Genomic DNA, 26,521 nt, shown 5'->3' on the forward strand with positions numbered 1-26,521 from the left:
TGAAAAATGCATCTAATGTAGCAAAAATCGTCACTGTTGCTTCTATGAATGTGTATCTAAACCAAGAACTTTCATGATTCCTCTGTAAATCCCCTTTGTCATCCCACCTCCCTGACACAGAGAGTAATCGATTAGCTCCAGAACAAGCTGAGTCAGAAATGCTCTCTGTGTGACAACAAAATCAAAAAACTAAACCATTAAGGCCCAAGGTATCTTAGTACCTTACTTATCCTTTGAAGAAGTATTCTTATCTACAGATGTGATGGAGCAATATAGTAAAATTGTGCCACGTTGCATCTCATAGTTGAAACCAGTAATAATGTGATCTTCTGCTGCACAACATTCAGTCAGGCAGGCATGCACACGCAAGTGCGCGCGTGCGCGCACACACACACACACACACACACACACACACACACACACAAGCAGTATGCAGACAGAAAGGCAAGCAGTGGCACCATTTGCTAATTTGATATAACTATTGCTCCATGAAGCAGCCAACCAATCAAGTCCAATCATGTTCACCCTGGTCGCAGCCACATAGAGTAACAAATGATACACAAAATTGGAAAAATAATTATTTCTGCTAATAATGACTTTATCTCTTTGCAGAACCACAATATGTAAATGATTTATTTATTGTTTGGGAGAGGAAATAAATAGAAATATTTAAAATTAAGTGTTAGGTTGTTTTATTTTTATAAGAAAGGGCACTTGCTACATGTCCTCTCTTTCACAAATGAATTACACAAAATGCACCCGATCTCTTACACGCATTCAAAAATGCTTTTGTAATGTTAACATGTTGTCCTTCCATTGCATCAAATGACTCAGTTTGATGGAAACCAGTTGCAACCGTCACTCGAGTATGGAAATTCCGTATTTTTATTAAAAAAAGGAAACATATTTTGTTATTGCGATCACATTATCTACTAGGAGACGAGTGAAAGCTCTGTTTTAGCGTTTGGAGATATCAACATTAGAGAGTTGATATGAACTGAATTGCTGTTTAAAGGAAAAGGAGGAGAGATGTTTACACATGTAGGCAGGCTTCATGAAAATACTACCTCTTAAATTGTACTTCAACTGACTGTGTATAAAACATGGTTCGTCAGTCAGTGAAATGGTGGAAATCAAAATGTTACATTCTGTTCATTTAACATGCACATCACATGATCGGTCGCTGTAGAGTTAAGGTCAAACATCAGACTTGCATGTTAAAATACACAGAGGCTCGCACAGAGCTCCAAACACACAGGTAATTATGTTGCTAAAACAACAGCATTGAGGTTGGGTTGATTAAATATCAAGTTCAGGAAATGTCGATCCTTTTTGTCAAAGAGGTCATCAGCAGTTCAAACAATCAACAGCAGAGAGTTGTGGAGCGCAATATCAAGTCTTATTTATTTATTTCTGTAAAGCAGCAATTACACATGAGTGCACACACACACATACACACACAAGCGTCTGCGTCTGGATGTAGCTCGCTGTTTCAGTTTTTATTGAGATGGATGAAGGCAGATGATTTCCTAGAGTGATTGTATTATTTTGTCCTCAGTGATGCTGAATGAGCTTTACTGATGAAGAAGGAAGGATGAAGGAGACGCAACATGCTGCTGGGGTGCTGCTGACCAGACACTAATAGCCATGTTTACTGATGTCACTTTAATCAGCATTAAGTACACACTATACAAAGCAGTCATATTCTATGCAGTCAGGAATGTTTTTACATGCACATGAAACACTTGAGGCTAGAAATACAGAGATGCAACTCTCTGCTTCTAAGTTAGCGTTATACTGTACAGTAGCTGTTCCTCATAGCTTCTCACTCCCCCTGTGAGGCTGGACTGGATCGATACACATCCACCTGCACCTGAACACTCAGCAGCCACCCAAACACCTTCTCTCTCCCCCCGTAGAGTATATTATTATACACAACGGTACATATATATATACTCTTGTGTACAATGATATACTCTTGAGTGTTTCTATTTTATACTAAAAAAGATGGAAGCACGTGTCTACTCCAACCTGACTTTGTCTGTGTTGTAACCCTCAGACCGATGATGCCTTGGGTCCCATGTGGAACTGGCTCTACTTCATCCCTCTCATCATCATTGGCTCCTTCTTCGTCCTGAACCTGGTGCTGGGAGTCCTCTCTGGGTAGGCTTCAAACTATAGTCCAAACTATTAAAACAGACACTTAGACTTTAGGGTATTCTCATACTCATAAATGGTCAAAACATCATTTTAATGCAACAGTTTCACTGAAAATATTAAAAATTTTGAAATGTGCAGTTTTTTTTTATAACTTTCATTTCAACCATATTACTTTCTTTTCTCCTCTTGTGGACAATTGAATACTTTCCGATAGGAAGTCTGTGACTATAAATCTCATTCTTGTCAAATTGTACATAAATTATTCTGTGGTTTGGTTTGGTTCTGTAGGGAATTTGCAAAGGAGAGAGAGAGGGTGGAAAACCGCAGGGCCTTCATGAAGTTGAGACGCCAACAGCAGATTGAAAGAGAGCTCAACGGTTACCGGGCGTGGATTGACAGAGCAGGTGGCTTTAGTCTCAGCCCAGGATTTAGTTCTTGATGAAAAAAGATAATCACTATTCACTTTAATCTCTGAGACCATCGTTTGACAATGAGATAAAGATGAATCACCTGTATGTCTCAGCTGCTCATCTGTGGTCTGTTTTCCAGAGGAGGTGATGCTCGCTGAGGAGAATAAGAATCCTGGACCTTCTGCCCTTGATGGTAGGTCAGAGGAGGTCTTTGTTTCTTTACATCCATTGTGCAATTTGTTTCTTTTACCCACCTTGCTTTACACTCTCTTTCTGAACATTTTATTAATCTGGGAGGTGCCTTATGAAGACTATTCAGACATGTTCCTCTACGTATTTTGTTTTTTAGATCAAATCTGGTCAATCATTCATTAAAACTTTACGTCTAGAGTGGAATGTCATTCGAGGTTGTCTGCTGTGGCGGGTAAAATGCAGTACAATGTATGAACCAGCTGTGGTAGTTACAGATATCGCTTAAATGTATCATTACATCTCTTTATAAAAGTCTGGATGGGGAATTAGCGGTGATAGGTGTCGCTAAGTGCTGCTTTGACCCTCTCAACTCTACTTTGACCTTTCCTCCTCACTGAACCAGCAGGGCTTTTATTAAATGTTGATTGATTGGCAGCTCTCAGGATGCTCCCAGAGTGGAGTACAGGTGGTGCCTATGGTGAGAAATGTCATCTGTTCTATTGCTTTACATCACCAACTTCACCACACCATTCGCTACACACCACACACACACACACACACACACACACACACACATCAACACAGTACAACTACTGTAAATCAGGCGTGTTTCAAACCAGATAAGAATAAATCGACCGATGCAAATCTGTAGTAGAGTCAGATAGTGGGACCAGCTGTTGTGATAGGAATAAATATGCCAGTTCTGATAGCGATGATTAAAAAGAAAGGTGGTGCACTGCGGTTGCCTTGGAAACCAACGGACTAGAAAGGCAGCAGTATGCATCTGCTTGCATGAGAGCTGAAAGCAGTGCTCCTGCCCTTAGCAAACATTTGTATGTGTGTGTGAGTGAGATGGTGTGTTTGCTCAGCGGTTTATTAAAAAAATAATGTAAAATCCTAGAATAAATATTGACCACAAGTCGATTCAGAAATTGCAAGATAGCGGGAAGCAACGAGTAGAAAGGTGAACATAAACAGAACCATTGCGGAAAGGTCACGATACACCCATCATACTTGCTTTGGCATGTGTGCACTGCACGTCCAGCATATGACAACACGGCTCCAATAAGAGAACTGCATGGACCGCCACGCCGCCGTGGAGCATGGTTTGCAATGGCAGAGATGATGAAATAGCAGCAGACGTTTGGCACCCAGCTGTTTGGATCATTAAACTGGTATTAAATGATCCGTTTTGTCTTTTTCAGTCGCAGCTAAAACTTTAGATATTAGCTTGTCACATAGATGATCTTCACTGTGACTTCTCTATATTTTTTGCTTCATCATGTTTGTTTGGTTCTTTCTATTGATTGCGCATTTGCATTTTGCCTAAATGTAAGGATGGTCATGCACTAGGCAGCTTTTTGGGCTGTTGATATACAAATATCAAAAATATAGGGGTTCAGTCAGAGACTGTAAAATAAAATGAAATGGACATGGCTCCAAAATCCTGCTTCAAACCTGCATCCTATTCGCCAGCAGGGGGCGACACCACTTACTCAAAAAAATCCAAAATCAGATCGTACAGATGTCTATGAGAAAACGATCCTCTTTGCCATTTAGAATTTGTGATCTAAAACTTTAGTCATATTTTCAAAATGATGCCCCGTTTAGAGTTAAAAGGACAATATGTATATGATGTGACTACCTTATGATTGACAGGTAACCACGACTGTCTGGGTCTCAGTCAAACACATCTTCAGCTTCACTGTCTGGTCTGCATGTAAAAAGCTATGATACCTTTAAAAGAGGAGCCCACAATCCAGATGAGGGTGTCACCGTTTAACTCTTTTTTTAAAGATTCGATATGACTTAAATAGCATCACATTGCCCAAAAAACCTGCTTTGTGTCATCCCTGTCACAGTATGTTCAAGCTATTTTTATAGTCTGTTTGTTACAATGTTTGATCCAATGGTTGTGGGACTTTTTCTGCTGAACTTGCTGCTGTGTGTGAAGTGCTGAAGAGAGCCACCACAATAAAGAGGAGAGGGATGGATGTGGTGCATCAAGGGCAACCAGGAGAAGAACAATATAGTGACATTTCCTCTGTAGGTGAGTGGACAAGCTCATGAATATTCGAACAACACCTGGTACTTCTTTGAGGACAGTTGAAGATGCTGCTGCATTGATCAGAGTTTCTCTCCCCTGGCCTCTCAGGTGTACCCATGGCTCGAGCAAGTATCCGGAGCGCCAAACGAGGTCCGACAGCTTATTTTCGCCGCAAAGAACGTCTGCTACGTATCTCCATCCGCCGTGTGGTGAAGACGCACACTTTCTATTGGACAGTGCTGGGCCTGGTGGCCCTTAATACGTTGTGTGTTGCAATCGTGCACCACGACCAGCCACTGTGGCTCTCCAACTTTCTCTGTGAGTTAAACCTCAAGTCCCCTGAAAGTACGAGATATAGTACGCTCAGGAAGGTGACCAGTCTACCAGCTTTCTACTGGCTCTGAAAGTTCATCTCCATTTGTTCATTTTTGTTTTGTTCTTATAATGTATCGATGACTTTTTTTGTTCTTCTAGATTATGCAGAGTTCCTGTTTCTTGCTCTGTTCCTGACTGAGATGTTTCTGAAGATGTACAGCCTGGGACCTCGCCTCTACTTCCACTCCTCATTCAACTGCTTTGACTGCAGCGTCAGTGCTCCTCTCTCTCTCTCTCTCTCTCTCTCTCTCTCTCTCTCTCTCTCTCTCTCTCTCTCTCTCTCTGATTTACTCTGATTTTATTTCATTTTTTTAAATCAAATTTGCATCTCCTTCACATATATCTCTCTAGGTAATAGTTGGCAGCATCTTTGAGGTACTATGGGGTTTCTTCAGACCTGGCACTTCTTTTGGTATCAGTGTTCTACGTGCTCTTCGTCTGCTGAGGATCTTCAAGATCACCAAGTTAGTGCATTCATCCTCACTCAGGTTCTCTTTCGTGTAAAGTTGCAATGCTCTGTCACTTTATTAGAATATATCAAATTTTGCTGGTGATTAAGTTCATAATCAGTTACATATTTATGAAGCAGAGGACCAAGTACATTAAAAACAATTCTCTTGACCTAAAAAAAGACGTAAAAAAATAAAACAAGGAATGACCCAAATAGGAACCTAAATATTTCAATATAGGCTCATCAAATCCCTATCCTTCTTGCAAAAGAAAGTTGCAACAAATTAAAGTTACTCATTTTTCTTACCCAGACAGAAATTTAACCTAAAATTACATATTTATGTTGTTTTTTTTTACATACTCTAAATCTTTTTTTTTTATTATTTTCAAGGTATTGGGCATCCCTGAGAAACCTGGTCGTCTCTCTGATGAATTCCATGAAGTCAATCATCTCCCTTATCTTCCTACTCTTCCTCTTCATCGTCGTCTTTGCACTTCTGGGCATGCAGCTCTTCGGTGGCAGGTAACAATAAAACGTCACGTCCAGTTGACTGAACTGACTGAAGTTAGGAACCAGCCAAGTATCTCATCTGTTTGTCATGTAGTATTGACAGTTTTCCTCTCCCACTCTGCTTGGTTAATTTTTTACGCATTGTGCATAAAATCTCATTCACTGAAACTTGAATATAAGGCAGAAGTAGATTTCATAGCTCAGTTGATTTATTCTTCTTGAACAGACACTCTTGAGAAGAGAATTGATCATCCAACCACCTGTTTCTCAGCTATTTCCATTCCACTAAGAGCCCATGTGAGCTTGGTAGAAATTTAACTCTCTGCCTTTGTCACATACACACAGTTATTATTGCTTTGCTTTTTCCAACAGTCTGTCACTTCTGTAAAAGCTGGCTGAGGTACAGTAGACAAGACTGGCCTCTAGAATACAGAACATGTGGGGAAAACTCAGTCAGGGGGAAGGGGGCAGATTGATTTCTCTCTCACCACCAAAAAAAAAATTAAATTAAAAATTAAAAAAAGTAAAAGCACTGGACTTTGCTCTGCCTTTTAAAGACCTCATGCGTGGCATTTTTCTTGCAGGTTCATCTTTGAGGACTATACCCCGACAAACTTTGACACCTTTCCAGCAGCCATCATGACTGTTTTTCAGGTCTGGAAATAAAACTGACAATTTAATGCTCTGCACTTAAATTTAAAAAAAAAAAAACACTTAACCCTGAGGATAAAGTTGTTGCAGATGATATAGAGAGTTTTAACACTCCGATATTAGATTGAATCTGGATATTTTTATGGATGATGTTCTGTACATTTGTGCTTTTGTTGTTGTGGTGGTGGCTCTGCTCAGATCCTGACGGGGGAGGACTGGAACGAAGTGATGTACAATGGTATTCGCTCTCAAGGAGGAGTGAAGTCTGGCATGTGGTCTTCTATCTACTTCATAGTGCTCACACTGTTTGGAAACTGTATCCTTCTTTAATCATTTTATTCAAGAAGAAAAGAGTTTAATTTCAAAATAGCGGATCAAGAACAGATTTGTACTAAGTGTTACCATGACTACTCAACTGATTCCTAGAAACCTATGTCATTTGTATTTCTATTTTTAAATATTTATCTAAAACTTTTGACTTGACAAATTTTGACTTGACGATTGTTGCAATGGGTTTTTTTTTTTTTAAATGCAAAGCTTTATTTTTTTGGGTGAAACTTTTGTGGATGCACTTTTTGATACAGTATCATTTGCCAAGATTATTATTATCTGTTTCCAATTTTACTTTATTTCAGTTTGTATTTTATTTATTCTTCTTATCTTACATTCCTTCCGTAGTTGTATTTAATTTATTTTTTTTACATTAATCTTATTTCTTAATGGTGTATATGTTCTGTTTAAATTACGATACAATATGATACGATACGATACGATACGATACAATACGATACATTATGTTGCAATACGATACAAGACAATATGATACGATATGATACCATGCAATACGATACGTTAAAATACGAAACAATACAATATGATTCTACACGTTACAAAACGTTACAATATGATAGGATATGATTCATACAATACGACATATGATGCGATATGTTATTATACAATATGATATGATATGTTACAATACGATAAAATTCAGCATATCAACTTTTGAATCACCCTTGTGTTTTGCAACATTAAATACAATACTAACAAGGAGTCTGATTGTTTCTGTCAATTTGCTAGAGTCAGTGCTCTTTGTCCTTAACTGAGCTGTGACCAGACACTCTGCTGAATGTCTTTTTGGCCATTGCTGTGGACAACCTTGCTAATGCCCAAGAACTCACCAAGGTAAAATGAACAATAAAAAGCTTGTTTTACTCTTGTATATATTTCTGAAACAAAATAACTTCTGCTTAGCCATGTCCAATGATTTTTTTTCCCCTCCTTTCATCAATTGGATTCTGCTCATATATCACAAAATGACTTTTCCCCTTTTGATCAGGATGAGGAGGAAGCAGAGGCAGCGTTCAACCAGAAGCATGCTCTCCAGAAAGCAAAGGAGGTCGGGCCATTGTCCTCCTTTATGTCTTCAGAGTAAGTGGTGAATGCACCCGCTTTTCCTGCTGGACCTCCTGGTCTCCTCCCTCCCTGTCTCTTTCTCCACAGTTAACCCACAGAGCTGACAGCTAGGCTAGTCCAGTTGATTTGAATCGTCAATGAAAGTAGCTTGCAGAGTGCACATGGATGAAGAGTCAGTGCCTGAAGTTGTCTATATTTTTTGCCTTGTGGTCAGTATTTGAGGCGGCATGGCTCAGAGGTTGGGTAGCTGTCAAGCAACCGAAGGCACACTGGTCCTGGTGACCATGTTGAAGAGTCCTTGACTTGAACAAGATACTGAACTCCTAATTGCGCTTGATGAGTTAGTTGGCATCTTGTAGCACCTTGTATGCTGCCTCCACCATCAGTGTATGGCTGTATGAGGAGACACTGTAAAGTCATTTGAGTACGGCTAAGGTAGAAAGGTGGTATACAAAAATGAGCCCATTTATTTGGGGCCGTCCAGTTATTGACTTCTTGATACTTCTCAACTGAAAGGTCTCCTATCCAGCTTCTGCCTGCTTCCAGCGCTATGATTTAATCCAAATTGTAGTCTTTGTCTCCATGGTTACTGATTCCACCATGGGGTAGGAGGTGCTTGTATTGTTTTCATGAAAACAGGGTTACTTAGTGTCCAAATTAACACGGTGTGTCCATTACAGTAATTTACTTATTACTCAATATTATTGCCAAGAACAGAGTATAAGGAAGTGAACTTGTCTTCAGGCTGTTTTCACTTGCAGCAAATTTGATTCAGAAAATAACATCATCTTGTTTTCTCAGTGCCCAGGTTTCTTTACACGGGGTTTGATTGTAAAGTGTGTTGCCGGAGGTGGTGGAAGTGCATGTGCATACATGGGAGAAGAAACCGAAGCCTCGGTATACACGCTGTATTTTGAGAAACAAGCAGTTTGTTGCATGGGCATGTGGAAGATTTGATTCACATAACACACTTCTTTCTCTCTATTCATCTTTTTGTCATTCTTGGAGCCATGCTTTATTGAATTGTGTAAAAAAAAATGACAATAAAATCAAACAGAAAGAAAATCTAGACGTGCATTTGTTTTCAGTATGTCTGCTGAAGGTCAGGCTCTTGTCATAGCTGATAGAGCAGACTGGAATACCATGGGGTCGTCTGGACCTGCGTCCGTATTCAGAAGGGATGCTCTGAACTTTAAGGGCTTCTTATCTCATCTCTCATGTCAGCTATGAAAACCCTGGAAGTCCCTGCCCCTGTTGATCTTGAAGAAACTTGCATGGCAGCATTTGCTCAATATAAAAAAATAGCATGTCGGAGTCTGATGATGATGATGATGATGATGATGATGATGATGATGATGATGATGATGATGATGATGATGTTACCTTGGGACTGCATGCATCTGGTCAGCATGATCAAAGGAAGAAAAACCTGCACTGAGACAAGAGATTTTGTTGGACTGGATATCCTTTTTTAGTTTGTTTTTCTTCCACTGTGCAGTCATTTGTCTTTCATATTCCAAATATACAAAGCTAATATTTCAAAACACAGCACATGAAGTCGTAGCATGACCTGAAAGAACGTCACTGTGTCAGTACTCTGAGGTGGACGGTGCTGCATCCCACTGTGATGCTGTTTGTTTGGAGGGTATCTGAACATGTAATCCTCCCCTGTGTTTGCTGATGGAGCACATCTCTGTGTTTTCTACCTGTTCCCATACTGTAGCAACTCAGTCTACTCTTCTTTTCAATGTTGCGCTTGTTGTTGATGTTTATGAATGTTGTTTAATTGGTCTAATACTGCTACCATCTTGTTTGTCAATGTGCCGCATGGCTCCGATGGAGACACACATCAAAACATCGAGTCCATTCAGTATTTATTATTTATTCATTACAAATATTTAAATGTAGTGAATGATGATGTAACTGCATTCAAAATTAATAATAAGTCTGTCTGTGGTCTTCATAAGGACAGTTTTAAGCTCCAACAGTGAGTTAATAGATGGCATCAACCGTCCAGCGTTTCCATGACCTCAAGTGTCTTTGAGGATTGTTTGCTGTGTGTCTCCTGGCCTGTTTTGTCTCTGCTCACAAAAGCACTAATGTCTTGTTTTCAACCAATGGCTCATTGATAACACGGACCACACAAGAGTCCACGCTCCAGTAAGTAACACTTACTGTTCCGTTTCTGTCTGTTCAGCTCTGTAAATCTCTCTAGATGTCCAACATTCATCCTGTATCTAGTATTTGCTTCGTGCTCTTTCCTGTACCTCCAAAACTCTCAGACATTTCACATTTGTTAAATTTAATTCCAGTGATTTCATTCTGCATCTCACTCTTTTTTGTTGTTAGAGCCAAACAACAGTTCTTAGCTTGGTTGTTTTATCACTTAACATCTTCATTGATCTGGTAAATTGTCTCATTTTGAAATGGAAATGAACTTGCTTGCTGTTACTGATAAACTGCTTGAAGTAACTTTTCAACATTTTTCCAAAACAAACAGTCTGATATATATTTGAGTAGGTATAATAGCACATTTAGAAACTGTACTTTTGACAAAGACACAACGTGGTAATACAATTGCTTTAAACCAATACATTCAGAAATTAAGAGAAAATGGAAATATTTCAAACTCAACGCTAACACTAACATCAGTCTTATTCATATGTTAAAATGGCTCTCAGTATATTAAACTGTCTTGCCTGTACATACTGATGTTTTGTCTTCTCTTTCTCCTCTCAGGGGGAGCCGGAGAAGGCGGCCCTACCTGTACAGGAAACGAGCCATCCACCGCAGCCGGCCTACATACTCCTGCTCCCTGGAGGAGGCTCAGGGCAGCATCAGGGAGGGCCGCCCACCCCCGCCACTCAACCCCTCTAACTCTTTCATGTCCAGGAGAGAGAGAAGGAAAAGGATGACCATGTCAGTGTGGGAGCAGAGGACCAGCCAGCTGCGGCGACACCGTCAGATGTCCAGCCGAGAGATCCTGTTCAGCGGCCCCAGCGAGGAAAAAGAGGGACCTCCTGCTTCAGGCCAGGCGCAGCACGAACGCCCACTGTCACTACACCGCAAGGCTATGCAAAACACACCTTCTGGCAGTCTGAAGCACCTGCCAGACCCTGTAGTCTCACCATCTAAGAACCAGTCTTCAGGCCCCTCCGCGTCTGTGGAAACACCCCCTGACACAACCCTCTCTGGTGATGTTCCTGAATCCCCAAAGTCGGTACAGGTGCCAAAGTCAGTGGATCCCATCCCTGATTCTTCTGTGTCTATGACCATACCAGACCCTCCTGAATCAGAGCCCATCCCCGAGGGCGGGAAACTAGATGTTAGTCAAAGTCACAATACCATCAGCGAGCACAGAAGTCCCAGACTGAACGGCGAGCGTCAGCACAAGGCAGTGAAGAAGTTCAGACCACCTGATAATGGTGACACGCTGACCCCTGAGATCGCAGGTCATGGGATCAGGAGCAGGAGGGCTCAGCATTACTGCGACCATCAAACCAGAGCCAGGAGTCAGGGGGCTTCTCCTCGGAACGGAAGCCACTTACCAAGTCGCTCGGCCAGCAGGGAGAGGAAAAGAAATCCAGGGAAAGGAGGCGAGAAGGAGGAGGGGAATGAAAAGAGAGAGGAGGAGATGTCCAAACCAGAGGAGAGCAGGTGAGGCGGGCCAACAGCTGCACTGATATGTTTTTTAGTAGACACATTAGCTTGTTTGAATAATGCTCTGTATTAATCAAAGTCAAGAGAGAGAAGAATGATTTTGATGAATGAACGCCTAATATCTGCACAATAGTAGTGGGTGGAAATGTGCATCAATTTGCTTATGCCTAATTTATTTCATTCAGACACGTTCAAATCACCACTTCCTATACCAGTAGTTTTGCCAACGATGCATCTTGGTTTCCTAACTCTCCTTTATAAAGCAAGTTCCTTAACATCAGCTAAACTCAGTAGACTAACAGGAAGTCACAGTCTTTCTCTGGATCTACAGACAGGGTGCTTCTGATGAGGGCGGGGGCACTGACCCACCAGACAATAATGCTGGTGACCAGTGTCCTCAGAAGCAGGAGGACCCCCCTCTGGAATCAGACACTTATCCACCTGTAATGCCAGAGAGCATCAAAGAGGAGAAGGAGACGGACCAGGACCAGGATAAATGTCAGCTCAGCTCCAGTGTAATCATCGATGTACCCAACGTGCTCTCGTCTTTGGAGCTCTCCACCATCACCGGTAGCTAGCGGTTAGCCAACTCCAACTTTGACTTTCCTCTCTGAGGTCTCATTACAATTTTCTTCTTCTCTGGACCTTCTCTAGTCAACAGTAAGGACCCTGAAGCCTCCAGGTCAGAAAAGGAGGAAGTGGAAGAGACAAAACCTGTCAACACCGTGACTCCAGACAGTATGTTCATCTTTAAACCTGACAACCCGTAAGTTGCAAACCACCACTGAGTTTGAGGAATACTGAGCAGTATCTTTGGGAATGATATATTTTTTTGTTCCCCGTGTCTGTGTGGGTACCCTGTCCAGGGTCCCATTTGCTGGGATAGGCTCCAGCCCCCTGCAAACCTTAAGAGGATAAGCGATAGAAAATGGATGGATAGATAGGAGGATCAATACCACTCTGTGTGCTGGCAACCTCATGGGGACAGAAACACTCTGTGTCAACTCTCGTCTAAAACTGAACTCAAAGTCAGAAAAATGCACTCTTTTGATCATGTTGATAAAACTTCAGTTACCGTGGAGCGTGGCTACTTGGTTTGGTTATATATGTGATCGATGACCCTCTTCATGTTCTGGACCGTATCATATAATCCAACACTGGCTTTGGAAAAACATGTTCACCTTCTCTTGAGTATGTTCTCTCCAGCCAATCTTACATTATTTACAGCCTAAACAAATAACCTGTCATACTGTAGGTTACGTTGGGGGTTTTACAGCTGATGAATTTTGTTACCTTGTATCCGATTTGACGGTTTCACCTGATTCCTGTCTATCTCACTTTCTCGACCCCCATCCGTTTTTTTTTCCCAGTACTCCATCCCTGTCTTCACTCTTCTCACTTCGCCTGGCTCATGCTTTTTATAGTAACTTTCCAGTCCCTGCTTCTCACTAACCCAGACCCAGGTGTATACATACCTCCCAAGCTTCATTCACTCCTCACCAGATCATCACACCAGTTTTTCCTACTCTGTCTCTTCCACTTCCTGTGCTGTTACCCGCTTGCCTGCCTTCTTCAACCCCTGTGTGGATGTCACATGTTTGTATTACTGTAACACTATTTTTAAAGAATGATTTGTAAGATGGCATAGCTCAGGAAGTATGAGTGATCAGAAAGTTCCTGGTTTGAAGTCTTGCTCTTCTAGAGACTTTATGGAAGACACCAAACTTCTACATGCTGCCAAACAGTGTGTGAATGCATGACTGTAAAGCACTTGGAGATCAGCTAAGGCTGGATAGACTCTATATGAAGGAAGATCACCCGCCGTTTCGTAAAATCAGATTTCTATCACCAGTTCACTATCGCAGTATCTGCTTTTTCCTCCTTTTTCTTGATGCCTAAACTCCCATTTTACATTGCCTGGACACTGACTGTAGTAGTCTGAGTCTAGAGAGAGAACAAGCATATTTCCTGAAATGTCACTGTTTCTTTTAAATCTATTCAGTTCAGATGTGCGTAAGCAGACTTTCAAGTGAGAATTCCCCCAAAATTGGTCATTGATCACTTACTCGCCATTAGATGTCATGAGAAGACTTTTTTTTTTTTTTGGTTCCCTGCATGACTTCTTGTTGAATCAAGAATACAGGAAATACCAGCCACATGCTTGTTGACCGAAAGTAAAGGAGACTGAAGAGTAACGACAGCAAAATTATACAAATCATCCATTTACAAACCCTCAGATGCATGTGGTCAGTATATCAATACAATCCAAGTCTTTTTGATCCAGTCGTGACCAGTTTGTGCCTTCATTTGAAATCTCACCTCCCAGTTCACTCACTGGCCTGAACTTGGATGCTGACACCAGCAGAGGAGGATTTGAACCGCTTATACATTGTAAAGGAACTGTTTTGATTTGGTAGTTTTTTTTAACATAAAAATTATGTTTTTTGAGGATTATTGAGCATACAACTGTTTAATGAAACTGGTTTATACTGGGCGATTTGTTATACAGTTTTTAAGTGGTTGTTTTTTTTTATAGTTTTGTTGTCGGTCTGATTTTGGGATTTTCTAAATTCACAATTCACCCAAAAATTCATGCATGGAGGGAAAAAAAAAACCCAACCTATTTATGAATTCAAGACATCTAAATCTTTGTAATAAACATATTATATTTTCAGTTGAAGTATCACTTGAACGTATTACAACTACTCACTCTGCCTTGTGCTCTCGTTCAGGGTGCGACGAGTGTGTCACTATGTGGTGAACCTCAAGTACTTTGAGATGTCCATCCTCCTGGTCATAGCTGCCAGCAGCATAGCACTTGCTGCCGAGGACCCCGTAGCCACCAACTCTGAGTTGAACAAGGTGAGTATAACATCTGTCTGAGACAAAGACGGCTGTTGCGTTAATAATGAGATAGAATTCATCCCCTCAATAACTGTATTAACTCCGAAGATACCATTTCAATCACTATTGCTGCCCTGGGCCTTATACTTCCTGTTGCTTTCACCAATAAAAGACATATTTCCTTATATTGTTTTACAAAATGCTGTGAGTGGGAACTGATGGGAGCAATCAAAATGCTGATGAGTCTTGCAAATGAAGTCTGAGACACACTAGGCCCGCTTTATTAAAGGAGGAATGGCGAAGATCACCATGTGTTGTATCACAATCATTTTAAGGGAATGTTTCATATTAAACCACAAGCTGAGTGAGATTTTTTTTTTTTTAAATGAAATTGCATGAAACAAAGCAACAAGTGGAAAATTGACTTTTTGGTAAGAGCCCGCAAACTAATCTGGTTTTTCCTCTCTTTTGTGTCTCACATTTTACAGGTGCTAAGATATTTTGATTATGTCTTCACTGGAGTCTTCACCTTTGAAATGATTATTAAGGTAAGTTACCTTGTAATCGTGGCAACAACAAAAAAAAAAGAAGAAGAAGAAGATCTGTTCAGGGGTTTGTTCTTCAAATTATGCGAAAGCTTTACAAGATTTATTAACAAAAGACCCAAAAGCAGATTCGCGAGATTTTGCTCAAAGGGAAAGACGGCTGGTGGAGGAGCAGCGGAGGACTGGAGGCCCACAGCTGAGGACCAGGCTGAGTGGAGACTGTAGTGTTGTTGTGCCGTCTCAGCTTTGAATTCGGAACTCCATTTTGGAGTGGATGAGGTTATTAATGAGGGCAATGCAGAGCATATAAGGTCGAAGCAGTGCCAGAGTCATAAACGGCGACAGTTTTCAGCCCTGACATAAATATTTCTGATTAAAGAGCTCCAGGAAGTTGAGAAGCACAGTAACTAAAAGTGGGGTTTATGCTGCTTGTTTGAACATCTACATCACTCGAACCAAGAGGATTAGGCAAATGAGTCGGTGACAAATAAAAAACAATTTTTTACAAACAGATGATGACTTCTCACTCCTCATTTTTGGTAGCGTACTGTGCATATCGATTGTGACCTATCCATCCATCCATCCATCCATTTTCTATACTGCTTATCCGTTAAGGGTCACAGGGGGCTGGAGCCTATCCCAGCTGACATTGGGTGAGAGGCGGGGTTCACCCTTGACGTGTCGCCTGCCCATCGCAGGGCCATCAGGAGCAATTAGGGGTTCAGTATCTTGCTCAAGGATACTTGGACATGGTCAGCAGGGGAAGTGGGGATGGAACCAGCGACCCTTTGGTTGCTAGACAGCCACTCTACCTCTGAGCCATGCTGCCCCCTTGATTGTGACCTACTCTACCATTTTTTGTTGTTGTTGTTATTTTGTCTGAATTGTTTAAATTTGAAATCCAAATTATTTAGACAAAGAGTCTGAAGGAAAGCCTGAAGAATAATAATACATGCGGCTGAAATACGCGTTTTTACTTTCCTCTGCTGCATCATCTCCTCAGATTTGTTTTAGGGATTCCAGGTTTGCTACTAATACATCATAGAATCTCATAAGCTCGAGGTAACAAACAGCTTTGTGAGACTGATTGAATCAAACCGCTCTCAGGCTCTACATAAATTGTAGAAACAACTTCTCCAGTTGATTCTATTTCTGGAAATTCTTATTTTATCTGTTGCTGCTACACAGATGATTGACCAGGGCCTGATCCTCCATGACGGCTCCTACTTCAGGGACTTGTGGAACATCCTGGACTTCATCGTGGTTGTGGGAGCGTTGTTGGCCTTCGCCCTCACGTCAGTCCTGTCATTGATTTTCAAGCTGTAAACATGTTGCGTTTGCATCAAAATGTCTGTACAGCAACTATAACTGTGAATGCTTGTTTCACCTGGCAGGCAGGGTTTGTACAAAATTAGTGTTTTCACAATTAAGAAGATGCTTGTTTAAAATATAGTCCTTTAAAATGCTTCGTTTTTTTTTTTAAGAATGCATCTTTTTTCTTTCCATACAATATTTGATATTTGAAACCGCCATCTTGTTGTCAGATTTGTTTGTCTCCCGGTGGATTAACAAATATTACGAAATATTATCAAAACATGCTGTCAACATTCATATGAATGCCCTGTTAAATCGTATGTTACATTCTGAAATCTGTTCCACTGCCGTTATAGTAACAATTTCGATGCAGCAACACAAGCATTTAGCCTAGAAACTGATTATTTTAATGATTCCTTGATCTTTCTTTGATTTTTACCAAGAAATCCATGCCAACCCTGATTTCATCTGCTCAGATGTGATGTAATTCTCCCATTTTGTCTACAACATTGTAACTGTCGATGTACGTGTCCCTCTCTCCTGTTTGACTCCGTGTGTGGATGCTGATCCTCTGGGAATGACCAGCAGCAATGTGATGGGGTAAAAGACAAAAAAAATTCTCCTAGAACTAAGATGGTCTTTTAGATGAAACTGTGTAACAAAGTAAAAGTAGCCAGAATATTTCAGATCAAAGCTGGGGAAACGGTTACGCATATTGTCTCAAATATTCTCAGCCTGTTATGGTGGGATTCTCACACTCTTTTTTTTTTTTTCTGTGCAGGAATAACAAAGGTCGAGACATTAAAACCATCAAATCTCTAAGAGTCTTACGTGTCCTCAGACCCTTGAAGACCATTAAGAGACTCCCGAAACTCAAGGTAAGACAAGTTCTATGTTTCCTCTTCTATCTGCTTGTGTTTCCATCATGTTGCGATGTAAGAAAAGACTGTTAAATATCAAGCCACACGTCTGATGGTCATAAATGTTTACACATCTATTTTCTACTTTGTTGTTGTTGTTGTTGTGTAGCCGGCAATGAAGTTTGTGTACAGTATATGCTTGCACATACGGACTAGAGTCCAACAAATCTTCATTCATTTCTTTTTGATGGTCTGTTTTCTACGATACAAACGCTGATATGAATATATGAGAGTATAAAAACAACAAACATTGTTGATGTCAGAAAAATGCACCGAGTACTGTAAAGTCCTACACATAAAGTAAGCGACTCCTACGCACTCCGGAGTGTTTCTATCGTTCTATATTTATTACTTGTTGTCCAAGTACATGTAAGCAGCATCTTAATGTTAGAGTGGAACACATTCTAACACACAATACCGTGGAATAGTCCTCATTAATCTCCATATGACAATTTATTCATCGCAAACTTATAAAATATTGATCTGACATAAATTCTACAGACTAATATACTGGTTTGGTATGTCTTTTTTGGGGTGGAGCCGTGAATTTTCAGCAACACACAGCTAACTCAATCGTCGGGTCATTATGACTTTGACGTCAGTTGAAAAGTTTGCGTAGTTTTGGAATCAAGACGCAAACTGGCTCCTTTTGCATTTGTTTGTTTGTTTTTTAATCAGCAATTTTCAAGTGTTGTTTATTTTAATCACCACCACGTTTCGTCTCATTTTTTGAGCCTGAATCTTAAAGAATTTTGCAGACACATAGAAGCAGATTCTACATTATTATTATGGACACTTCCTCCCCTTGAACGTCACAGACCTGAGAGCAGCAGACTAACAAGTATACGGATGAGGGGATGAAACCGGGAGCATCGGGCGTGAGGACATGTTGTCAGCACTGGGACTTCCAAATATCATATGTAGTTTGTCAACAGGGAGAAAAATAAGACACCAATTGCTTAAATTAGATAGAATAGAAATGCAGGATAACATCTTAAAATATTCCAAATATCCTTGATGAATAGCAGATAAGTGTAAATTGCAGCAGGGATGAAGTGAAGCGAGAGAGGAGAGGAAGATATTCAGACGTGAATCTGAATGTTCTGGTCAGGCGACATCGTGAGATTATGTTTAAAACCCTGCGCTGATGTCTTTATTAACTATAATACACAAATCTTACTTCATCCACAGGAAATAAAGACCCTGCAAAAAAAAATATGATGTTACACAAATTACCATTCTTGCTATTGTATTCTAACCCTAATAAATGGTGTTTTCACCTCATACTGGTAAAATTACAAGGGGCTCTTTTTCTGAAAAAAAAACAAAAAAGCAAAAAAAACAAGTAAATTGGATGACAAACTGCTGCTGTGAACTGGCTTTATGTTATTGGAGTTACCTTGTAGGAACATAATTGCACTATGACTGAGATGTCACAAGTTTCTCACAGTAAAAGCAGTTTCCTAGACAGTTGGCCATTCTACAGTACCGTAACTTCTGACAAATACGTTGAAAATCTTTGCTACCTGCAGTCACAGACCCTTTTGCTCCTCTCTTCCAGGCCGTGTTCGACTGTGTGGTGACGTCTCTGAAAAACGTCTTCAACATCCTGATAGTTTACAAGCTTTTCATGTTCATCTTTGCCGTCATTGCTGTGCAGCTCTTCAAGGGGAAGTTTTTCTATTGTACCGACAGTTCCAAGGACACAGAGAAGGACTGCCAGTAATATTTCCTTTCATCAGATTCTGTCTTTTAGTCTTTTCTATTTTCCTTTTTAGTTTGTTCCTTGTTAGTTATCTTGCTGACGGACAGATTTAGTGGTGTATGTTCCTGTTTTACTATTCAAGCTTTCATTCTTTCCCCTAACTCTTTCCTTTGTTTCATTATTAATCTGGTCGTTACTATCTTGTGCCCCTCATCATTGAACCTCTCTCATGTCCCGCATCTCCTTCAGGGGTTACTACATTGACTATGGCAAAGATAAGAAGGAGGTGAAGAGGAGAGACTGGAAGAGACATGAGTTCCACTACGACAACGTCATCTGGGCCCTGCTTACTCTCTTCACCGTCTCCACCGGGGAGGGATGGCCGCAGTGAGTGTCTGACCAGCGGATGACTGTAACTCTCCTGCTGAAAAGAGAAACCCTTTCCTACATATCATTTTTCATTTATTTAGGAGCATTAAAGCCCTGTAACCTCTGCCTCGCTCTTTGGTAATAGCCAAATCTGACCTTTGCTGAATGAAATATGATAGATATGATCCATTTAACAAAGATTTTGCCATTCATTATATCACAATAAGGTTATGCTGCATTTCACTGTCTGATTTTGGGGTTTCTACTGTTCCAAACCTTGTTAATTGGCTGCTGCTGTGGAAATAAATTAGAATGATATCTTTCTACAAATGGGAAATTGGCTTTTGATGTGAAGAAATATTTCCAAGTACCATCTGTCAGAAATAAAAACCTGTTTTAGCACGTACAATTTTGAGCTTTTGGAAATGTAACACTCTTAAAATCCCATGGTGTGTATTCTTGTGGGATTTTATTTTCAACAGGTGTTACAGTAAAAGTAATTTTTTTTCCCCTGTTGCTGCTTTCCTTAACAGTAGAAGTGTTCTCTTGTTCGATTCCTGCACTTTTATTAGTTAGTTAGAACCTCCACCAAGTAATCACAACCATAAAACCATGATATGTGAATATTCAGTAAAAGTCAAGGCCGTTCGATTCTTCTTGTCTCAGCCTATCAAGAAATTGATTCTTTCATCGATGATGGTCGAGCAAGTCTGATTCGAGTCTCATTGAGTGACTTGCGTCCCCTCTCGTGATCACGAGCCATGTGTCTCTGCTCTTCCAGGGTCCTGCAGCACTCAGTCGATGTGACCGAAGAAGACAGGGGTCCCAGCCACGGCAACAGGATGGAGATGTCCATCTTCTATGTCATCTACTTTGTGGTCTTCCCCTTCTTCTTTGTCAACATCTTTGTAGCTCTCATCATCATCACCTTCCAGGAACAGGGAGATAAGATGATGGAGGAGTGCAGCCTGGAGAAGAACGAGGTGAGGAAAAATCGCATGGTATCAACAAACATTTTGATTCTGTCTCTAAAATGAAGTAAAACTGCATTCTGTGAGATGCAGGCTCAAACATGGGGGCATTAAATTTAGCGCTCATTAGCACGATACTGGCTGCTTCTTGTTAATGTGTTTCTTCTCTAGACAGATAATGATGACATGTGGAAATGCGCAATCAATAAAGAAACTCCCCAGCATCGCTCCCTCCCTGATAGCATAATCTTATTGCCCCGCTTATAACAACCATTCAAGCTATTAAAGTCTAATAAGCCATTCAAAGTCACATAGTATTGTTTTCCCCTTTTATTCCTTTGCTCTCCTTCTCCTTCATACAATATAGATTTGCTGTCTTGCCCCTGTACGAAATCTGTTTTTACCTTTAAATCCAACACAAATGGAAAAATAATCTTGTGTTGAAAACAAGCCAGTATTCTTATTTTCCCCTGCTGTGTTCAGTCTCATCCTGGCTCTCTCTCTCTCTCTCTCTCTCTCTCTCTCTCTCTCTCTCTCTCTGAATTTTAGAGGGCATGCATCGACTTTGCCATCAGTGCCAAGCCCCTGACCCGTTATATGCCCCAGAACCGTCACACGTTCCAGTACCGCCTGTGGCATTTTGTTGTGTCACCTTCTTTTGAGTACACTGTCCTGGCCATGATCGCTCTCAATACCATTGTACTGATGATGAAGGTAAGGAGACACAAGGCGGAAATATTTCTGTGCATCATTATTTCAGTCGGATCAGGTGAGCAGGACGAGCAGATTTTTACCATGACGTACTGCACCATCTCACTTCATCCTCGCCCCTAAAATCCACGTGTCATTTTCCACACGTCTTTGTCTGTTAATGGGAAAAACACACCTTGTATTGCTTCTTAGCAGTATTTTCTCTCACAAACTTGAGACTGTTAACACTTTGGTTTTAAAACAAGCCGGGATGTGTCACTCCTACCACTTAGCACGGACGTATAGACCCACATTCTTCCTTTTTTTTTAGGGTCCCACTGCGCCACCTCAACACACTGTGATGTTTGCATATAGATCTGAAAATTTCTCCTCTGGTTGCTGTTATTTTTGTTATTTTTTTCTCATCCGTCTCTCATCATTAATTTCCTGAAATGGTCTTTTCCTGGGCCACTCAGGACAGACAGACTCGGGGGGTGACTCAGCCAGTATTAAATATTGATTCTTAATGTCCAGGGACTGCTATTTAGCATGACCTCATTAACTGTGGCTGCCGCCCCTGGAGGAATGACTCCTTTTATAGTGCGACAGATGATCGGTGCAGAGACTGAGGCACTATTTATGGGTCTGGAGGAATCTTCCATCAACCTGTAGATCTGCAGAGGCCAGGTCTGATGTTCAGACTGGTATCATGAGGTTGGCTGCAGTGAAATGGTTGGGGAATATTCCACTTTTCACTCACGACAAAGATCGCTTGTACTTTAACCTCTGCCACCTTTGTATTTTTAGTACTATTCAGCCCCGCCGGCGTATGAAGCCGTGCTGAAGCACCTGAACACAGCGTTCACTGTTCTCTTCTCCATCGAGTGTGTCCTCAAGATCATGGCGTTCGGGTTTCTGGTGAGAGAAAAGTGCAACCTTGGAGACTTAATGTCAATTCCAAATCCTCCCTTGCGTTAGTGCTCCAGATTTTTTATTTTTTTTTACAGAACTATTTTCGGGACACATGGAACATCTTTGACTTCATCACTGTCTTGGGCAGCATCACTGAGATTGTGGTAGACTTGCAGGTAAAAATGTTACAAAATAGCACCTGACTACAATTGACTTCACGAGACAGAGCATACTCTGTACTTAACAAAACAAAATCGCTTTTCTCTGCACATTTAATGTCAAAGTGAATTCATTTCGAGGATTTTACCAAATTATATAAGCTTGTTGTTAACTAGCGCCAAAGATGCCAGGATACCTTCTTAAAACGGCACTATTGCCACTTCATCTCTTGCTTTTTTTGCAAATTTTTACAGGAGTATTTTCTAAGTGGGTCACACCGTCCTAAATGTTGATTCATGTGAGTGTTGCAGCTCTGTCTTTGACAAACATGTCTTGACACCAACCAACATTTCTTTTCCCTCTTCCAGCTTGTCAATACCATCAACATGAGTTTCCTGAAGCTTTTTCGAGCAGCTCGACTGATCAAACTGCTCAGACAGGGCTACACCATCCGGATCCTTCTGTGGACCTTTGTCCAGTCCTTTAAAGCTTTGCCCTACGTGTGCCTGCTTATCGCCATGCTCTTCTTTATCTACGCCATCATTGGCATGCAGGTCAGGAGCAGCGCTCACAGACACTTGATCATGTACTCGTATGTCTGTCTTGAGACTATTTATGACTGCACACAGTATAAGAATATTTGTCTGGGTAAATAAAATGTTTAACGTTTAATTCAGCGTGTGTTTTCATCACAGCTTGTCAATCTGTTGATTTTATGTTTTGACTCTCATAATCTCTGAATCAGGTGTTTGGGAACATTAAGCTGAATGAGGAAACTCACATTAACCAACACAATAACTTCAAGAGCTTCTTTGGTGCCCTGATGCTGCTCTTCAGGTACAGTCGGACACACTGGGACACGTCTCTGCCTCTTCTACAAATCAACATCCAGCGGTGATCCAAATTAGTATCGATTTGCTTTGTTCACTAAAAAACACATTCCTTAGATGCCATGTAAAATACCCAGGGGTGCTGTCAGTGTCAAGGGTGAGCAAGTAGTTGTGCAAGAGAGATTTACATCTTGCAATGAAAAGCGAAAAATGTCATATGACTACATGAATATTTGGGCTGAAATGTTCATATTGTATTGTGTTTTCACAGTTGAAGCCTAAATGTTTCATACATGCCAAAAGCAAAAAGAAATATCCCGTTGAAAAATATCAAAATTACATCACATAATGTTCTCACATACGTCCAAATGATGTGTGACGTATTAGCGGTTTGGTTTAAAAACGATGATATAGCATTTAAAGCCATTAACAGTTGAGTGCCTTCACAACAGGCTGTAAATTTGTAGATTACACAACAACCATATTGCAGTTTTAGAGCATCAAGAATTTAACAGTAAACCATTGGAAAGAAGCCTTGATTGCACTGTCCAGGTGCCTGATCAAACTGTGAATCAACTATGTACACAGCACAAGTCCTTACTACAGTAAGTTGTCCTCCAACTGTTGTGTAATGTGTGTGTGTGTGTGTGTGTGTGTGTGTGTGTGTGTGTGTGTGTGTGTGTCCAGGAGTGCCACCGGGGAGTCATGGCAGGAGATCATGTTGTCCTGTCTCGGTGGGCAGCAGTGTGAGCCCGACAGCTCTCTTCCTGCTGCAGTACTGACGAGCGACCAGGAGGGGGGCTGTGGCTCCGACTTTGCCTATTTCTACTTTGTGTCCTTCATCTTCTTCAGTTCCTTTCTGGTGAGAGGAGAAAACCGGGTTCTGATTTGAATAATTGATGATGTTTTTTTCCAGCTCCAAACACAGACGGGAATGATAGTTAAAGCATCTTCTCCCTCTCTTTGTCTTGGCTCCAGATGCTGAACCTGTTTGTAGCCGTGATCATGGATAACTTTGAGTATCTGACTCGAGACTCATCCATCCTCGGCCCCCACCACCTGGATGAGTTTGTTCGAATCTGGGGGGAGTATGATCGTGCTGCCTGGTCAGTGTCTCTTAGTCTTTCTTACATATGCAAATGTACATTATCTCTCAAATCAAGTTTTAGAACATTGTATATTTCCTACAGGATACAAGTAGTCATGTTGTGTACAAGACAGTAAGGATATAGTCCAGGATGGTAGGATATGATATCTGATATTTCATTATCACCTAACATGTTTTACTTGACAAACCAGCCATGAAATGTTGCTTGAGTTGCTCCCAGCACAACTTTCTTATAAGCCCAGTTCAATTGAAAGTATATTTAAGGCCTGCAGCATTTATTCTTTTTTTCTTTATCGAAATTTGTGAATTGCTGGTTTGGCACCAATAGGAAGTTATGTTGTTTTATGGTTTCGAAAAATGTATTTTAATGTTATTCACTGATAAGAGCCTCTTTCAATTACAGTCACTGTTTGAAGACAGTGTTTTTCCAAGTGGTTAAATAAAAAAACAAATACATTTGGTTAAGGTTAGTAAAACTGTTTGGGAGCGCGGCTGCTGAGTGTTTGACCCCTGCCTGTTACAAGTTACTCCCAGACTCCTTCTCCTCCACTGATACTGTCCAATAAAAGCATAAAATTGATCCCTGAGGATGATTCTAATAAATAATAAAAAAGGAAACATCGCGGCTTAAAGTCGTAAATAGCAGTTGTTCGCTTAACATGCCTCCCCGAATGTGTTACGTTGATCCAGGGACGGGGTGCAGACACAAAATATACTTCCAAATGAAATGCATTCCTTAGCAAGATACGCTGAGCATCATGAAAAAAGAAATACAATTAATGCATATGAATCGTTACTTTAATGTTAATGACTATTGGCTGGTAAAGTATGGTTGAACGGCATTGTGATGTGCAGAGTAAATTAAAAACTACAATTGATATCCATCACAAATAATTCTGGTATGTAATATTTCAGCAAAATACTACTTTTTGAGTATATATATATATATATATATATACACAGTATATATATGCTGTAAAGATGTTACAACACAGGCTCCATTTAGGCTGCAATGACACACAACTAAAAACGTATATGTTCTTTCCAGTGGTAGGATCCACTATAAGGAGATGTACAAAGTTGTGCGCTCTATCTCACCTCCCCTGGGCTTTGGGAAGAACTGCCCACACAGGGTGGCATGCAAGGTTTGCTTCCCCCATCTCAAAAAAACCCCACTCTGCCTCCCTTATGAGGGATTCTTCCTGACTTCCTCCTTTCCCTCTTTTCCACCCCTTCACTGACTGTAACCCCCAACTGTGCTTGAACCTTTAGGGGTGTGTTGCCCGGGGACAAAGACTGATGACAGTCCAGTCTGTGGGTACTAAGGCACAGGACATCCCTTGCTCTTATACACTTTAAATTTAATATTGCTAATTTTGCTTAAAACCTGATGTTAACGTTGCTATGGAGCAATCTGGGAGAATCCTGTCCCTTTCTACCCTTTGGATCTGGTTTAAAGATGTATTCTCATACGCACACAAACACACACACACACACACACACACACACACACACACACGCACGCACACACACACACAAGGTAAGTAAACTGGCACCAGATCCAGTGAGGCTGTCATTGCTTTGCTCATTCTGTCCAAGGTTTTCTCCTTTCCCACATTTCTATGCCCAGTTGGCAGCATAGAAAGGATTCAACCTGTTTTTTTCCTTCTTTATTCTCCTTCTGTGTGATGCACTGGAATAATCCTCTCTCTTATATCTCCACCATTCTTCTTTTTTTCTCTCCTCCATCTCCCTCCCTCCCTCCATCTTTATTCATTTTCTTCCCCACATCACCACCTCTCCCTTCTCCATTCATTCCCTTTTCCTTCTTCCTCTTTCCCTCCTTTTCTCATCCTCATCGTCATGGCTACCTGGCGCTCCCAGTGGTCGTATCCATTACACTGACATGTATGAGATGTTGACCAACATGTCACCACCTCTAGGCCTTGGCAAGAAATGCCCCTCCAAGGTGGCATATAAGGTAGACTAAATGGAGACTGACGGGCACTGCCTTCATATTTTTAATATAACAGTCAAAGCTCTTTATTTTTGTGTGTCATACATTTGAAAGGCAACATTTTTTTCTGTTGACTGTAAGATGCAACATTGTGTGTTCGAACAGTTTTAAGTTCCAGTATTTTTTCATTGGCAGACGACAAGCGCTACAGTAATGATTTTGCCTGTTTTGCTTTGCTTCTTGGCAGAGAAAGAAGATGTCTTTTTTTTTTTTTGTTTGCTGTTGTTACCTGATGAAAGAGTCTGGTGAAGTTTTCTGAGCCTGT

At 40.8% G+C, this 26,521-nt stretch overlaps 1 protein-coding gene across 3 annotated transcripts in view; it reads left to right on the plus strand.

Annotated features, from left to right (window-relative positions):
- Positions 1-26,521, plus strand: part of cacna1ea (calcium channel, voltage-dependent, R type, alpha 1E subunit a) — an 85,009-nt gene that overhangs the window by 52,368 nt on the left and 6,120 nt on the right. For all 3 annotated transcript variants that reach the window (XM_086225344.1, XM_086225346.1, XM_086225345.1), the window contains 31 exons: positions 2,060-2,163; positions 2,449-2,564; positions 2,710-2,763; positions 3,199-3,240; positions 4,717-4,812; positions 4,918-5,127; positions 5,284-5,396; positions 5,536-5,648; positions 6,026-6,157; positions 6,730-6,799; positions 6,995-7,112; positions 7,914-7,981; positions 8,136-8,227; positions 10,952-11,869; positions 12,204-12,442; positions 12,527-12,638; positions 14,605-14,734; positions 15,205-15,264; positions 16,450-16,556; positions 17,357-17,453; positions 19,057-19,217; positions 19,450-19,587; positions 20,351-20,552; positions 21,090-21,254; positions 22,038-22,148; positions 22,238-22,318; positions 22,670-22,855; positions 23,047-23,138; positions 23,819-23,993; positions 24,110-24,237; positions 26,124-26,220. In XM_086225344.1, the coding sequence (XP_086081470.1) occupies positions 2,060-2,163; positions 2,449-2,564; positions 2,710-2,763; positions 3,199-3,240; positions 4,717-4,812; positions 4,918-5,127; positions 5,284-5,396; positions 5,536-5,648; positions 6,026-6,157; positions 6,730-6,799; positions 6,995-7,112; positions 7,914-7,981; positions 8,136-8,227; positions 10,952-11,869; positions 12,204-12,442; positions 12,527-12,638; positions 14,605-14,734; positions 15,205-15,264; positions 16,450-16,556; positions 17,357-17,453; positions 19,057-19,217; positions 19,450-19,587; positions 20,351-20,552; positions 21,090-21,254; positions 22,038-22,148; positions 22,238-22,318; positions 22,670-22,855; positions 23,047-23,138; positions 23,819-23,993; positions 24,110-24,237; positions 26,124-26,220 (4,527 nt within the window). The remainder of the gene's footprint in view (positions 1-2,059; positions 2,164-2,448; positions 2,565-2,709; positions 2,764-3,198; positions 3,241-4,716; positions 4,813-4,917; positions 5,128-5,283; positions 5,397-5,535; positions 5,649-6,025; positions 6,158-6,729; positions 6,800-6,994; positions 7,113-7,913; positions 7,982-8,135; positions 8,228-10,951; positions 11,870-12,203; positions 12,443-12,526; positions 12,639-14,604; positions 14,735-15,204; positions 15,265-16,449; positions 16,557-17,356; positions 17,454-19,056; positions 19,218-19,449; positions 19,588-20,350; positions 20,553-21,089; positions 21,255-22,037; positions 22,149-22,237; positions 22,319-22,669; positions 22,856-23,046; positions 23,139-23,818; positions 23,994-24,109; positions 24,238-26,123; positions 26,221-26,521) is intronic.

This window comes from Aulostomus chinensis, chromosome 14, assembly GCF_037954235.1.
Source record: "Aulostomus chinensis isolate RoL2024-O1b breed Wild chromosome 14, RoL_Achi_v1.0, whole genome shotgun sequence".
In the NCBI taxonomy this organism is placed as follows: domain Eukaryota; kingdom Metazoa; phylum Chordata; class Actinopteri; order Syngnathiformes; family Aulostomidae; genus Aulostomus; species Aulostomus chinensis.